A 17,788-nucleotide genomic window follows, 5' to 3' on the forward strand; every position below is an offset into this window, starting at 1 on the left:
TATGAGACTGACAAAAGGGCTTTTATTTTTAGAATAATGATCAAATGTTAGTTCTCGCAGACCTTTTGTTATAGGTTTCTTATGTTTCTCAAAAGGGTCCGTGCAAGACTGACCAAACAGGTGGGGAAATTTTTTTAAGTATTTCATTTCATGGTACTTGCATGTTGATTTGACCGTTGGGCCTACTTGCAAGTAAAACAACCCTTTTTCTTCTGCACTGTGATCTTCGATTAAAGTAATGTCTTTAGGATACACTCTATACACACTTTCATGACATGCTTCATTAATAATAACACCAACGGAACACTGAGACACCATTTTTCAACTGCACACTTCAAGAACTTCTTGCTAAATAAGTGTGAGTAGACAACTGTTGGTGTAAGGGGGAAGACAATAATCAGACTTGTATAGGCTTGCAGATGCAATTGTTAGCCTGCTGAAACAATTACCAGAGCATTGTTTCGACGAATAATCATTAGCTAGTGTAACATGGTGTGTTACATTATGCAATTGGTATACTTTATTTGATTAGCCTACCAGGTATCACAGATGTCAAAAAACGTATTTTTGACTCGTGTTTGTAATCTTTTTCCCATAACATAATCTCAAAGTTGAAATTTATACTGAAGTTTGATATCATAAAGGTCTATTAAATGTGAAATTTTCAGATTTTTATCTGGTCCCGCAGCAAAGATATTGCAGGCCACAAAATGGAAAAACTAAAAAACATTTTTTAAAATCGTGCTTTTTTATGTGTAAGCTGCTCACCATTGATACTCTATAAAAAGTAGCTATACCATACAGTGTAATAGCAAAACAAATATTAAAGCTGATAAATTAATCTTTCTTTGGAAAGCTACTGTTCAAAAATTGTGTTTCTTAATTTGTGGCTGATAACTTTGAACTATTAAAAATATATTAAAGAATACATTCAGCTAAGCGATAATGATGTTAATTTGTAGCCGAGAGTGAGTTGTAATAAATGCATTTTATTTGAAAGGCTTACGACAATCCACTTCTGAATAATTGTGAAAAATTTAGATGCTTGCAAATACGAAAAAACAGCATGCGACCTGGAACAAATATGGCCGCCATTTCAAAATAATAAACAATAATTTTTTTAAAAAAATATTTGTGTGATTACTAAACATTGGGGAATTCACCTAGCAAATATAAAATTTTTCTGAGATGGTCAAGCAACCACTGCTGGACCACTTGGTATGGATTGACCCATAGGTCAGGCATGCACTACAAAAAAGGAAACAGCTACCCGGGTAGCAGAGTACTTTTGGAGTGCACATGGGAGCTTTTCAGGAAGTAGAAAGCTCTGAGATATTTGACGAGACATGGAACCTATATTGGAAAGACAGAATAGACACCATAAATGGGAGAGTGTTCATTGTAGTTGACAGAAATACTGTCTCTATTGATGCTGAACCTGAGTGTGACACTGAAGTTATCTGGTCGTATATAATGAGGTCCAGGTGGAAATCAAATTAATTGTTGGATGTTTTTACCAGTCATCCGTTTCCACAGTGGCAGTTTTAGTCATTCAAAAAAATCTACGGTTAGTAATGTAGAATACTCAGATCATACAATATCAGTTGGAGGTGACTTTAACCTACCAAGTATAGACTGGGACATTCATTGATTCAGTGCATGGAGTAGAGAAAAATGGTACTGCCAAGTACTTACGAACACTTTTTCTGAAAATTGTCTTGAGCAGCTAGTCAACAGCACACATGCAGTGGAAATATTTTAGACCTTGCTGCTTTAGCAGGTATGACATTATTGACAATGTCAGTAGAGGGACAGGATTAGTGAGCATGATATCATAGTGACTATTGTTACTAAAGTTAATAAATCAGTCAAAAAGGACAAGAGAGTATCTCTTCTAGAGAGAACAGATAAGCAGCAGTTAACATCTCACTTGGACAGTGAATTGGCATTATTTAGTTCTAGTATGTTGCATGTAGAGGAATTATGAGCAAATTTTAAATGGATTATCAATTGTGTTCTGGAGAAGTATGTGCCTAGTAAGTGGATTACAGACAGGAAAGATTCGTGAATCTGTGAAAAGATCTATGTTCGAAGCATACAACTACAACTGTCATATCTTATGAAAGATCTGTCAAAGAAGTCGAGAAAATTCTGGTCCTGTCCCATGTCAAATTGCTAAGCAGGTCTAAAATTTCTATTCAATCACTCGTTGTCAAGTCTGTTGTGTCAGTAGAAGATAGCAAAAGGAAAGTTGAAGTTTTAAATTAAGTGTTTAAGAAATTTGAGCAGGGGAATCATACAAATATGCCATCATTTGACCATCACTCAGACTCAGTTACAGATGACATAGTAATAGGTAGCCTTGACATAGAGAAACAACTGAAAGAGTTGAAAACAAATAAGTCATCAGGTCCGGACAGAACCCCAGCTTTCTTTTACAAAGAATACTCTGTAGCATTTGCCTCCTACTTAGCTTGCATTTATTGTGAATCACTCATCCAGTACAAAGACCCAAGTGACTGGGAAAAAGTGTAGGTGAGACCTATATATAAGAAGGGTAAAAGAACAGACCTGTAGAATTACAGACCAATATCCTTAGCACTGGTGTGCTGCAAAACTCGAACTTATTTTCAATTCAAATATAATAAATTTCCTTCAGACAGAAAAGCTGTTCATGAATCAGCACTGCTTTAGAAACTTGGCTTGCCCCTTTCTCACAATCTACTATGAACTATGGATGAAGTTCAACAGACAGATTCTATATTTATTGATTTCCAAAATGCATTTGATCTGATGCCCTACTGCAGACCGTTCTCAAAGGTGGAATAGGTTTCCAGATACGTAAGTGGCTCAAAGACTTCTTAAGTAGCAGAACCTAATATGTTGTTGTCAATGATAAATGTTTATCAGGGACAAGGGTACCATCAGGAGTACCCCAGGGATGTGTGACAGGACCATTATTATTTTCTTTATACATAAATGATCTGGCAGGTAGGTTGGGCAGCAATTCACAGCTGTTTGCTGATGACGCTGTGGTGTACAGGAAAGTGTCATCGTCGAGTGTTTGTGGAAAGATACAAAATGACTTGGACAAAATTTTTAGTGGTTGTGATGAATGACAGCTAGTTTTAAATATAGAGAAATGTAAGTTAATGCAGATGAGTAGGAAAAACAAACCTGTAATGTTCGAATACAGCATTAGGACTGTTCTCCTTGACACAGTCATGTCGTTCAAACATCTGGGCATGATGTTGCAAAGTGATATGAAATGGAACAAGCTTGTAAGGACTATACAAGAGAAGGGGAATTGCTCAACTTTAGTTTATGGGCAGAATTTTGGGAGAGTGTGGTTCAGCTGTAAAGGAGACCACATACAGAACACTACAGTGCAACCTGTTCTTGAGTACTGCTTGAGTGTTTGGGATCCCCACCAGGTAGGATTAAAGGAAGACACCAATGCATTTCAGAGACAGGCTTCTAGTTTTGTTACTGGTAGATTTGAACAGCATGCAGGTATTAGGGAGATGCTTCGGGAACTGAAATGGGAATCTCTGGAGGGAAGGTGATATTCTTTTTGAGCAACACTATTGAAAAACTTTAGAGAAACTTCATTGGAAGGTGACTGCAGGATACTCCTACTGCCAACGTACATTTCGCACAAGGATCATGAAGATATGATAAGATAAATTAGGGCTCATACGGAAGTATTTAGACAGTAGTTTTTCTCTTGTTCCATTTTGAGTGAAGCTGGAAAGAAAATTATTAGTAGTGGTACAGGGTACCCTCCAACACACAATGTACAGTGGCTTGCAGGGTATGTATGTTCATTTAGATGTAGATTTTATGCTGAGGTATTTGAAATTAAATTTCTAATAAGCTTTTACAGACTGTCCATTGTAGTGCTACAAATATTGATGGTAACACTGATGTCTTTCCCACATTATTCTGTCAAGTAAATATTTATAAATTTTTCCTTCAATATATTTACATTAGCTTTATTCCAAAATAGTCACCCAGTTTTGTTTGTTTCCTCTTTCATGTAGAGTTTGTGAGATTATGACTGCATAGTATTTATCTTTAGACAGTGACTTGCTGTGCTGGTCATCGTGACATACTAGCTTACAGCCAGCGACCATGAGAAAATGGGATTTGCGTTGTCTCGAGCCTTGATGCACATTGTTGTACTGTTGTTGTTGTGGTCTTCAGTCCAGCGACTGGTTTGATGCAGCTCTCCATGCTACTCTATCCTGTGCACACCCCTTCATATTCGAGTAACTGCTGCAACCTCCTTTCCTTCTGTATCTGTTTACTCTATTCATCTCTTGGTCTCCCTCTACGATTTTTACCCTCCATGCTTCCCTCCAATATCAAACTGATGATCCCTTGATACCTCAGAATGTGCCCTACCAACCGATCCCTTCTTGTAGTCAAGTTGTGCCACCAATTCCTCTTCTCCCAATTCTATTAAGTACCTCCTCATTAGTTACATGATTTGTCCATCTAATCTCCAGCATTCTTCTGTAGCACCACATTTCGAAAGCTTCTATTCTCTTCTTGTCTAAAATATTTCACTTCCATACATGGCTATATTCCATACAAATACTTTCAGAAAAGACTTCCTGACACTTAAATCTATACTCAATGTTAACAAATTTCTCTTCTTCAGAAATGCTTTCCTTGCCATTGCCAGTCTACGTTTTATAGCCTCTCTACTTCAGCCATCAACAGTTATTTTGCTCCCCAAATAGCAAAACTCATCAACTACTTTAAGTGTCTCATTTCCTAATCTAATTCCCTCAGCATCACCTGATTTACCGGTAATTCACCTACATTTGATTATCCTTGTTTTGCTTTTGTTGATATTCATCTTATATCCTCCTTTCAAGACACTGTCCATTCCGTTCAGCTGCTCTTCCAGGTCGTTTGCTACCTCTGACAGTATTACAATGTCATCAGCAAACCTCAAAGTTTTTATTTCTTCATCATGGATTTTAATTCCTACTACAAATTTTTCTTCTGTTTCCTTTACTGCTTGCTCAATATATACGCTGAATAATGTCAGGGATAGGCTACAACACTGTCTCACTCCCTTCTCAATCACTGCTTCCCTTTCACACTCCTTGACTCTTATAACTACCATCTGGTTTCTGTACAAATTGTAGATAGCCTTTCGCTCCCTGTATTTTACCCATGCCACAGTCAGAATTTGAAAGAAAGTATTCCAGTCAAAATCGTCAAAAAGCTTTCTCTAAGTCTACAAACCCTAGAAATGTAAGTGTGCCTTTACTTAACCTATCTTCTAAGATAAGTCCTAGGGCAGTATTGCCTCGTGTGTTCCAACATTTATATGGAATCCAAACTGATCCTCCCCAAGATCGGCTTCTACCAGGTTTTCCATTTGTCTGTAAAGAATTTGTGTTAGTATTTTGCAACTATGACTTATTAAACTGACAGCTCAGTAATTTTCACACCTGTCAACACCTGCTTTGGCTCTGAGCGCTATGGGACTTAACTGCTGTGGTCATCAGTCCCCTAGAACTTAGAACTACTTAAACCTAACTAACCTAAGGACATCACACACATCCATGCCCGAGGCAGGATTCGAACATGCGACCGTAGCGGTCTCGCGGTTCCAAACTGTAGCGCCTAGAACCGCTCGGCCACTCCGGCCGGCAACACCTGCTTTCTTTGGGATTGGAATTATCATATTCTTCTTGAAGTCTGAGGGTATTTCGCCTGTCTCATACATTTTGCTCACCAGGTGGTAGAGTTTTGTCAAGACTGGCTCTCCCAAGGCCGTCTGTAGTTCTAATGGAATGTTGTCTACTCCTGGGGCCCTGTTTCGACTGAGGTCTTTCAGTGCCCTGTCAAATTCTTAACGTAGTATCATATCTGCCATTTCATCTTCATCTGCATCCTCTGCCATTTCCATAACATTGCCCTCAAGTACATCACCCTTGCATGGACCCTCTATATACTCCCTCCACCTTTCTGCTTTCCTTTCTATGCTTAGGACTGGTTTTCGATCTGAGCTCTTGATATTCATACAGGTGGTTCTCTTTTCTACAAAGGTCTCTAATTTTCCTGTAGGCAGTAACTATCTAACCCCTAGTGATATATGCCTCTACATCCTCACATTTGTCCTCTAGCCGTCCCTGCTTAGCCATTTTGCACTTCGTATCGCTCTCATTTTTGAGACTTTGTTGTACTAATAAGATAAATAACTAAATGAAAACACTGTAATAAAGCTAAGTATTTAATGCTGTTTAAGTGCCCAGTAAAATTATGAGCTGGCTGACAGCAACATGGTCTGTTCATATTGATGATATTTTTATTGTTTACTGTTGTAGATACCCTTAGCACCATGTGTATAACACATAGCACTTTCTACAAATAAATGGTGTTTTTAGCATTAAACAAAGTGTTTTGTATTCAGCCCACACAAGATCATACTATTAACTCAAGTATTACTGAGTAGAGATATGAAACCAATGGAGGTGTTACTTCGGATTCCATTGGCAAAATGCGAAAACCATGAACTTCAAATCTGAAAAATACACACCATGAATATAATGAAGTAAATTAATTACTATGAGAGTAAAATACACATTAATCATTATTTTAAATGATGGTTTTGGTATCATTCACCTCTTATTTGTGTTATGCAATAATGCAGCAGTATTCTACAATAATAAGAATAAACATAAGTATCTCAACCTCACTTACAATAAAAAGACTCGATACCCTTCTTGCTTTGAACTTTCTTTTATTATCTTTGGGGCACGAGCATTATAATCAATCCTGACAGACATACAGCATCAGAAGAAATTGTAAATATGATATTTAACACTAAAGTGCAAAATTTTTATGGTCAAGATAGAGTGATCCAGATGCTTGAAGTTGAAGAATTTATACTACTCATTGATAACACCTGGACAGCAATAATTTCTAGATGAACAAACTGACAACAATTTGAAATGGAAGGAAAAAATTCTCGAGTTGTTCAATCAACCCAGCTTCCAAAATGTCAGAGGGAAATAATACTGTAAGTTAACATAGTTTATTTCCCCTCAATAATATCCTGCAATATTATATTCTGGGTAAACTTATTTTTATGATCAGTCATTTGTTATGACACTCTGCAATGAGTGCTGTCTATTTGGTGTGTTCTGGATGTTGATGGGTGTCACAGCTACGTCAATCTGTTACTGGTCACTAAATGTTTTCATTACTGGATTATTGCTTTGAACTTAAATGTGCACAAAGGTAGGCTGGTTTTCAGTTTACAGTAATATGGAAAAAGTGACCCATGCGTTGAGGCAGAGAACAGTTTGGCTAAAATGCTCTTACAGTGTACCACGGATTTTCCATTGTGTGCTGCTGTCGTCAATTCATTGTTGTTGTTTGTAGCCAATCAGGTGGTAGTACATGGCAGCCAACGAGAATCTCTCAATCTAATGACTTGTTTCAGCGGAAGATATGAATTGATTACTTTTGTTTCCAACATGAAGAGTGCAAGATCAACAATTATTGATTCAGTTGTTCTGTATTATAAGACTTGTTGGTGATTTTTGTATTTACTTCTTGCATTGTATATTTCTTGGCATCTGACATGATTCCTTGGCCTAGTATTTCGTATTCCAATGCTATAGTTTTGTTGAGACTTGGTGACGCCAATTAACGTGACTACATGACTGAAGTAAAATTGGCTGTTGTGACTAACTGATGCACAGAGTACCCTGATGATCCTTACACAAATTTCACTGCGTGTTTTCAGAAGGCCCCAATTTCCATGGTGGTGGCTATACCGGAACCTAAGAGGACAGTTTAGATTTTACAAAACATTCTGTTTCATACAACAGCATTCTGCACAATTATTCCATCACGGTGCCATGTACTTTCATACATTTGACAGCACGACATGTATTGAAAGCTATTTGCTCATTGGGTCCACCATCTTGTCTAATCATTCATCTCTTGATCCGTCATGTCCATTTCCCCTCATTCACCACGCCAATAGGCATCAACTGCAGCATGCAAGAGAAAAGCCGTGGTACACTGTAAGGTGAACTTTTACTGATATTTTGATTCCCTCTGTAAAAGGGTGATTAGAAACATGAGCTATCGCCACCTGTGTGTTGACTGAAGTAATGCGTGGTATTCTTTCCCAATATTGATTGGTGCTTGTTAGCTACATAGAAATGATAATGCTCCCAGAAAACAAGTGACGACAGATATGTCAGTCTGCAAGAAATATGATAGAGAGGAAGATAATAGCATATGTGAAAGAAAGCTACTGTTGATGTAGAGCTGGTGTTCAATGTTCTCTGGTTTGGAGCGAGAAATGGTTTAACTAGAAACACAGCAACATCTGCAAAATTACTGAATAATACAGTACTTGAAAGCCAGCTAGTGTGACAGTAAGCAGACTAACTTGGAGACACTGCTGAAGAAGATGTGAAATTCTGTGAATGGACGGTAGTGTGGTCAGGCAGAACAGAGGGATACAAGTTGGTGAATTTAAAGTAAGATGAGGACTTTTTTTGTAGAAATAACCATTTTTAAGTCTGTTACTTTGCATAAGCAAGTATGTCGAGTTGATTATTTAAATATGGAGGGCCACATAATAAGTGCACGACTCTGAAAATGTACAGCTGTCAGTTAAAGTATTTTGTCCATTTTATGATGAATAACATAACAACTGACTAAGCAACCACCACCTTTGATCTATATGAAGGATGACTGAAATACATATCATATCCACTTGCTTCGTTAAACTAAACATTATTTAGCACCAAACACCCATTTTGTAAATGATCAGCAAGCAATCATATTTAAATATGAATCACTTTGGACAGAGCTTATTCCAATTTACTTCTCATGTTTACTGTACAAATGATACATGGAACACTGTATGCTAAACTGAAAACTTCATAAAATGACATAGCCTTCCTGATTTGTCAGATCATGACAGACCTGAGCTTTCTAGGAACAGCTTATGGGTCATTTGAAAGCTTCTTTCTTCTCTTCCAAATTGTAGAGACTCTGCTGTTAAATCAAACTGAGCTCTCTACAAACTACTTACGGGTCACTTGGAAGCTTCTATTACTATCTATGTGATTTCTTCTCTTGCAAACTGCAAAGACTCTCCTGCTACCTCCTTTGGAGAAACGCCTCATTGGATTGGATTCAATAAAGAAAGATTACTGATATACAAGTGTTTGAATTATGGCACAGCAACTCCAATAACTTAAGAGATGTTTTAAAAATCATACTGCAGTGGACATTTCACAAAGATATATTCCTTTGTTGAGAACTAAAAGCAGCAGTTAGTAGAGCTAGCACAGGTGAAGTTAGAGTTTCTCACTACTTCATACAAGAGTCTCTCAAAGCATACAATTAGTGGCACATCTTGTGTGAATGAACAGCATAAATCTGGAAAAGCTCTTACAGCCACCAATTAAGAGACTAATTCTGAGAGAGTATATGGTACAAGGAAATAGCAATCAAATAATGAAACATGCTGTTCAAAGCAGTTGTTAGACAAACCTGTGGCTAACATGAGGCAGACATCCAACTGGAACTAAAACATAGCCTGCATATAGACTCAACTGCAACTTTACAAGTCATGTTTAAGGATGATTGGTAACTTACCTACCTTAAAACATTGCGAAATAAAATTCATATAGTACTGAGTCTTGTGGTACTGATCCAGAACTTTTTTCATATTTTCCCTGTCTTTCAAGCTTTTCTTCATATACTTTAATTCTTCATTTCTTCTCCTGCATTCATTCTTAAGCTTCTCATTTTCCTGTAACACAATACAATGGCACATCTGTTACACTCCTACTGGTACTTAGAACACACACCTTAAACATTTTCACAGTAGCAAGCTAAAGAGACTAATGTCTTCCTCTTCTTCTTAGTGGCCTTATTCCCATATCTTCACAGGATTGGCACATTACTCTGGATCTGTCAGCGTCAGGGGCAGGGTACTGTCAAGTGCCGAAAGATGGTCAGGTGCCAAACTAAGAGACTAGTTTATCACCTGGCAACTACATGAAAGACACAGTTATACTGGATTAACTGAAACCTTCAATACCACTTCACCAGCTCTCAACCCAACTGCCACCTTTCAACCTAAGCTTGAGCTAGACTAGACAGCAGTCTGTCACCCTACATGCGTTGCAAAAAATATAAACACAGAAAAAGAGATTGTCAGTTTTCTGTTCTCCTCCTGTTAGCACATGTATGATGTCACATGCCTCATCATCATTGTGTCATGATACAAAATGTACATCTGGCATCATTTGACTCAAGTAATTTGTAAAAGGCTAACAAGGAAATAACGATGAAAATAATCTCACACACACACACACACACACACACACACACACACACACACACACACACACACACACAAAGGTTTAACTTATGCAAGCTTTTGGAGCCAGCTTACATTTAGTAAAAATTACTCCAACTGCAATAACAATAACAATGCTTACTGAAAGAATCAGCACAAATGACAAAACACCCACTCTGCTGTGGACCATTACCTTAAATAACCTTTCCTGACACAAAGCTTCACACCACGAATTGAACCCTGATCATCTTTCTTCCAATAGTTGTAGTCAACCAAGATTTTTCTTAGTAGAGCAAGTGTGGAACTTGGAGATTTAGGAGCAAGCTCTAGAAAAATGAAGCTTTGTGTCAGAGTGTTAACACGTTCCCTGAAAACGAAAATTGTCCTGATCTGAGTTCCCGCCCAGCACATTGTTTTAATACAGTATGTCAAGAATACCTTAAACTTCCATAAGTACATTACTTGATACTTGTTGAAGACCTATGTTCAGTTCCTTATCATATTGTTAGTCATTGTGTGTTGGCAGTTTTTTTAATAACATATTTAAATTAAACAATATGTTTGATATTACATTCATAATTATTCCTCAACCACTCATTCAAATATCTTTATCTACATCTACACAAATACTCAGCAAGCCACGATATGGTGAATAGCAGAGTGTACCCTGACAACTGCTAATCATTCCCTTTCCCTTTCAAATAACAAATGGAGTGAGGGAAAAGCTACTTTCTATCACATAGGGCAGTACGTGAAAGTAAAAATATGTTACCCTATGTCTACTATCTTAGTGAATTGTATAATTGTTATCAACAAAATGAAGAAAGAGATTATGATTACTTTAGGAAAATACATACAATTTCTATCCTTCGGTTTTCCTGTATCAATTAACTGCTAGTAAAGATATTTATTTCTATACCTCTTAACTGTCATTACAAAACAGCATCAATGACAAACTAATGTGTATTCACTTGTCCTTTACACTCCAGTTCAAGTAGGCTAAGTGTTGACTGTATATACTCAGTCATTGAAAAACAATCACTGGTGTGTTTGTCCAAACACTGAAAATAAAACAATAAAAACGAGTGACAGGCCGTGTTTATGCCAATCACAATCTGTTTAACCACAGACATCAGTTGGTCTGATACACAGGGTTTTTGACCCATTGAGAGAAAGACTTGCTATACAAAATTCGATAATAGTTACATTATGGGACCTCCCCTCCATTATTTCTTGTAGCTTATGTATAATATCTGTACAGAATATGTATCAAACTAGTGACTGGAGTCTTGTCCTTTATCTAATATATGTTTGTTGTTGTTTTACCTCTTACAACAAAAACTGGTTTAAGTGTGGGATAAAAGTAGCTTGATGGCTATACTACAAATCATTGTTACTACAGCAAACACAGTTTACAGATCTGTCTAAAATCTCCAAGGAACTCTGAGACGACAGAGCAGAACCAGTTCATAACATTACTTGGCTGACAGACTAACAGCAGCATTTCGCTATTCCACTTCTTTTACTATTAAATAACAGTGCTCTACAGTTTATTTCTATTCTTCTGACTGCATTACAATTAATATCTGAAGTGGTGTGTTGCAGGTCTAAACCCACTGACTATTACTATTTTGAAGCAAGCTTCACTTTCTAACTGTCCGCATAGGAACTGTGGTTTAGGCCTACTGTATGAAACAGTGTTTTATCGCTACTGCGACCTTTGTCTACATGCGGAATGAGTCACTTTTACAATGCCCATATCATTTCTCACTGGAAAAATTGGCAACATGCTGAACCTTTACAGAAGTTTTTAAGTTGCAGCTCTTTGCTTTGAGACATAGCTACTGTGTTATGAGGGGACTGATGACCTCAGATGTTAAGCCCCATAGTGCTCAGAGCCATTTTTACTGTGTTATGTTTATTTTTTCACATATTAAATTGTTTACATCACTGGATATGAGACCAAAGATTTTTATGGCTCAACACCATCACTCTTATCTTTGCTACACTAAGGGTGCGTAATTGATAGTGTACATCATTTCCTTCTGGTGTTCTGCTTATGAATATTACTCTGGTTTCCAAATTGTGACTCATTATTAACAATAAGGTTCACATAGGTGTAGATGCACTGTTAAGATGTCACTACTATCAACTGTTTAATGAGCTCTCCATAAGAGATTATAGAGGGCACACCACCTATTATTCATATTACACACTTGTGTGTAATTAAGAAAATGTTATTTCCCTTAACTGTTAAAAATATAAATCATGCTCTCTCTTTCTATATGACAATTCCTACATCATGTATATGATAAAATGGATGATAATAAATTGAATTGTATGACAATTTTTTTTCTTCAGTGACAAGTTGCAGCAGAATATGACATCATAAGACATTAATGAATGAATGAAAACTGCAAAAGTGAACGTTACTGGTAGGCATTTAAGTCAACAATCACGAATACCCAGTACTATGAACTATCTGCCATCTGGTGCTCTGCTAATCCTCGATATTTTCGTATCCATTTTTTACAACTAAGGCCTTTCCAGCTCTTGAAACGATACGTGGAGACAAATTCTGACAAACCAACTACTGCTAAATTCCTTTAACTTACCTCCAACGCCGTATTCAGTTGAGCTTGAATTTTAATCAGTTGCTTACTCGTATATTCTTCCATAAACACGAGATAATCAACTGAAAGCTGCGCCAATTTAAAAAGCTTCACAAAACCTGGATCCAACACCCTAACATCATATTCGGTTTCCAAACTGTAATTCGTTACGTTGAAAAGATTAGCTCGTAATGTAACTATATCTCTTTCTTGTACTACTTGGTCGATGTCGATCGCATCTGTAAAGAAGTATCAGCAAAACAGGCATAAATCGGAATCTAAATCAACTTCATTCATGTGATTATATCACAAGACCCTTACTTATTTTATTCCAGTCAATACGTCCTTGCTTCAGGCAAAAGTAAAAACCTGCGTCTCTTGCGATTTTGGCATAATATTCAGGTGTCCTAGAAACCTCATCCATCGTCTGCATTTCAGCTTTTAATATCATCGCTCTTATTTTGGCCTTTACGAAAGACGAAATAACCTTGCCATTACACAAAAGAGGTACAAATCTATTTAATTGTACTGGTATATCATTGATTTGTGTCTTTTCTGTTACGCTGAATAACACCTCAGCTATTAAATTATGTACAGCATTCAACTTATTTAGTTATTAGACAATACACATTGAGTTCCTAACTTCATTCAAATTGGAGTCCGCCTCGAAATGCCACTAATCGATATAACTCGATTACCGACGTGTGTGTCCCACTTGAAATATCCATTTGGTGCTGACTGAAGACGCGAAGGATGCGCTGTACACACATCTTTGTAGTCGTTGATATATTTCATTTTATTTGAAATATTCATACAGTTCAGTGACCGACATGAATATTATGAATACTTTTGTACTGCCTAATTTGATGTTTACCTTAAGAAGTGCACTCACTGTGAGTGCTAAACTACAAACATAGGTTTACATCGTCTGTAATATTTGCGATGACGTTGTCACTATGAAAAATTTTCTAGCTTCAAAAGAAAGATGATTATTTCTTTACTGAATCTGTCGGATCTCAATTCTTTTAAGATTTTTTTCATATTCGTAAACATCTTTCACTTCAATAATGATGCGATGGAGAACAATTAATGGACGAGATTGTTACTTTACGTGAAACAGTAAGGTGGTGTTTATTGGTGTGACATCTCTTCGCTTCATTAGAGATATGTTTCCGCCTTTGTATATTTACAGTTTGGTTGTTATGGCAACAGTAGAAATAGCGTAGCTACAGCAAACTTAGCACTAAATTACGCCGCTTCGGGAAACTGATATTACGGTTGTTTCACAAATCTCACTTTTACATACATTATAACATTTCGTCTTTCAAAATGCTAAGGAGTATGCCTCTACCCTTCCTTCCAGGATTTACGTTCACTAACACGGTAAGTCATATTACGTACAATTTTCATGATTGGTCTCGTCAGTTACATCAAGAACTACCACTGCTACTTACTACTACCGATACTAGTAGTTGCACTTGCAGTAGTTGCGTTTACTGTGACAACGTAATCTACGCTCTCATTCGAAACAAAATATTTTCAGATCGGGCAGACTAGATTTCATAAACCACATCATTTCGAACTCTACAACAAACTCCCGATTTTATCGGTTAGAGAAAAACCTGGAATAGGAGGAGAATCTGTAACAAAATCAGACTCAGAAAGGCGCACAAATCTACCAAAGCCAGCTGAAGCTCCAGAACTTCCGGCATGGATTGCATATGACAAACAGGTAACGTAGTTTAAGATATTTCCAGTTTTCCTTGCACTTGATATGTAATGTTATTTCTTACTGAATTATCCGACTTGACCGAAGTTTGCCATCCTCTACTACGGAAACAGCGGTGGAAAGGGTACTAAAGATCTTACCACTTGACTTAAAACAGTTTTAATATTTGATATTAACAAGTATGGTAAGTAACAGTGACGAAATCCCTCCCTCGTGGCAAGTGGTATATAGTATTTACTGTAAATATGTAGTGATTCAGTTGGTCCACAGCTTAAGAAATCAGCGAGTATTCTTGACAATACGAAGTTATCCAGATTGTGAAAAATCCTAAGACATGCTATGGTACTAACGATATGCTTGCGTAGGTCAATTCTTGGTTAAGAAAATACTTCCGTTATTGTACTCGTGCATCGACCAGGCAACACCATGAACCACAAGAATCAGCTGACGTCACGCAAGAATTCAGTGTTGTTCTGGAAGAGGCCCAGTGCTTTACCGAGGGCTGACGAGAGCCCTCCATCAAGAGTGCACGCACAATAGGAGGGCAAAAGCTGACCGAAAAAGAAACAAGTTAGAAAGACGATTTAAGAATCAATCAGGAGAGGTACCCGATGTTCGTCTATTTTGTGTACAACAATAAATACACGCTGTTGTAGCGGGTTGATTCGTGCAAACAGCACCCTAAAGAAATGCTAATTAGATAGCTCGCTCAGGTGCAATAGCGGAGTTCTTGCTGCTGCTTCGTTACGGTATTACAGGATCTCAATGGCTTGTGACTGGAGCGGGTCAACAGAAAGGTCCGATCTTACCCGTCGGCTTTGACCCGTGACGTAAGCGTGTTGTGGTGTGTGACGTCATTACGGCGCGGAAAACCTAATACATGGTTTGATGTACTCTTGTTTAAAGAACATGTATACGTAATATGAAGCAATTTGATGAACATATTGATCTGTAGCGTAGCCCACTTGAGGTTAGGTTGGGAGTTTTTTTTTTGGAATGCGGCCGCGGCAGCGGCCGCCTATGATTCGAAAATATTGATTTGACACTAATGAAGCCTGTGGGGGGATGGGGGGGCACTGCAGACTCCCCCCACCACATAACGACATATTTAGTTTCTCCCCACCCAAAAACCCCCAATTTCCCACGCTTGTCCCGTTACAGTCATTAGGCTTTTTGTGAAACTTGTGTATTTCAGTGTTTACAATACGTATTCGATGTTTTTATATCCGCCATATTGGAATTGTTGTTTATGGTCGTTTCCGCGGTATTTGTGACGTCATGGGTCAAAGCCGACGGGTAAGATCGGACGCTTCTGTATTTCCACTGGAGCGAGACGCGACGATGGCAGAAACAAGAAAAATTGGTGAAAGGGGTATGTAATTTATTCTCCTCCAGACAATATATTTGTTGCCCTTGAGTTTTAGGTGGTACGATCTATTGGATAAATAAAGATCGAAGAATAAATCTTCTGTGACTGACAATAACGTTCCGGGAGTTGTTATACTTTGATTACAATAACCAAATAATTTTGCGATTGATGTTTCAGCGAGTGAAGTGGCACCAACGTCGCCGTCAACGAATTATTATTACTGCTTTCTTCTATTCTTTTTATGCCAGTATGGTAGTGATTCCGTTATATGAGGTGGTTTGCGGATGTGATGTATGTATTTACACTTTTCAATGCTTTGAGTGCTCACAGTAGCTTATTCTACAAATTTACAGGTAGTCTAACCTCCTCCCCTCAACCCCTCCAGAGCCATGAGGTCGATTTTTTTTTTGTTTTGTTTTTTTTTTTGCGGGGGAGGGGCGGGAGGTGTGCCTTAAAGTCGTTTGGGTTGAAGTATAATAGTTATTAGTTGTAATAAATTAGATTAAATTTTGCATCTTGAACACTTACAACTTTAAGATTGCGAAGTTTGGCAGCAGCGAGAAGTGGGCATGATGTCTTAAGGTTCGTTCGAGTGAGGTTATTACAACCGAGTGCGATAGTTTTCAAAACTGCCTCTATTGCGCATGCGCAGTCTCGTGATCGTTTCGACAGTCCGATCCCTTAAGGGCTTAAGGTTTTCACGGACGCGTATTTTGTTGTCTGACTACCAGTAGCGCTAGTTGACATCTGTGATGTCTTGGCGTTGCACAAATGTTTATGCTTTAAGTAATGATACCGGGTACATATTTTTTTCATACGTAGCCTTACGCATTTCGAGAATTTATTCTCATCGTCAATCGAAAATATTTACGTAAGTATTTTGTGTGCTTATGTTTTTGGATGGGGTCCACCTTTAGCAAAACACAATTTTGTTTTTTGTCCCAAACAAGTTTCAGTGCAGTTGCAGCATCACCAGTGGGTTTTTTTATTTTATGGCTGTTAAACATAAGGAATGTTCTTTGCTGTTTATATACATGTCAGTAGTAGTTTTTAAATAGTAGTTACAGATTTTTGATGAGCACATAAAATTATGTATTTTTACCTTCTTACCACATAGTGTGGTTTTCCCGCTGTATTACATTTTTAAGGTGTCTGTTTTTCTTTAAAGTTTGTCATCTGCAACAATATACAACTTAATATAGACAAAACATTTACGCAAAAAATACGATTTCTAAACTGTTATGGCTATGCCTGAAATTAATTAATTTTATGTGAATAATTTTGTGTGTGTGTGTGTCTATTTATTGTTTTTATTTGTGTTTCTGTGTTTTTTTACTGTATTCACAATAACATGAAATATAGCAGAGATTTAGGACAAAAAACAAAATTGTGCTTTACTAAAGGCGGACCCCATGCAAAAACGTGTGTATCGTTGAAGCAAACACAGACAAAAGAGCTTCAACCTCAAGATGATTTTGTGTGCTGTTTGTCAATTTTGCCAATTTATTTGTTTCCCATTTAGATCCAGGTTTTTTTTATTTTTTTTTTTTTTTTTTGTAAGGCCATCTGGTTGGTAAATTTAAGATCTGCTTGCTAGTGGGAGATTATCTGGTTGAATTCTAGTCTTTTTAATATTATATTCTTCGAAAAGTTTATTTTGTCCATTCTAGTTCATTTCAGTATGCTCAACAGGTTATAGAAGAAATTACTTTCTT

At 37.4% G+C, this 17,788-nt stretch overlaps 2 protein-coding genes across 2 annotated transcripts in view; one reads left to right on the plus strand and one right to left on the minus strand.

Annotated features, from left to right (window-relative positions):
- The window catches only part of LOC126235842 (cilium assembly protein DZIP1), a 277,318-nt gene extending 263,685 nt beyond the window's left edge, over window positions 1-13,633 (minus strand). Inside the window, exons 1-3 of the mRNA XM_049944706.1 lie at window positions 13,297-13,633; window positions 12,979-13,214; window positions 9,659-9,811 (exon numbers count right to left, since the gene is read on the minus strand). Of these exons, the coding sequence (XP_049800663.1) occupies window positions 9,659-9,811; window positions 12,979-13,214; window positions 13,297-13,426 (519 nt within the window). The 5' untranslated portion in view covers window positions 13,427-13,633. The remainder of the gene's footprint in view (window positions 1-9,658; window positions 9,812-12,978; window positions 13,215-13,296) is intronic.
- Window positions 13,634-14,200: 567 nt separating this feature from the next.
- LOC126234302 (EF-hand domain-containing family member C2-like) overlaps window positions 14,201-17,788 on the plus strand; it is a 240,230-nt gene continuing 236,642 nt past the window's right edge. The window contains exons 1-2 of the mRNA XM_049942988.1: window positions 14,201-14,358; window positions 14,519-14,707. Coding sequence (XP_049798945.1) covers window positions 14,305-14,358; window positions 14,519-14,707 — 243 coding nt within the window. The 5' untranslated portion in view covers window positions 14,201-14,304. The remainder of the gene's footprint in view (window positions 14,359-14,518; window positions 14,708-17,788) is intronic.

The sequence above is a fragment of the Schistocerca nitens genome, chromosome 2 (genome assembly GCF_023898315.1).
Source record: "Schistocerca nitens isolate TAMUIC-IGC-003100 chromosome 2, iqSchNite1.1, whole genome shotgun sequence".
In the NCBI taxonomy this organism is placed as follows: domain Eukaryota; kingdom Metazoa; phylum Arthropoda; class Insecta; order Orthoptera; family Acrididae; genus Schistocerca; species Schistocerca nitens.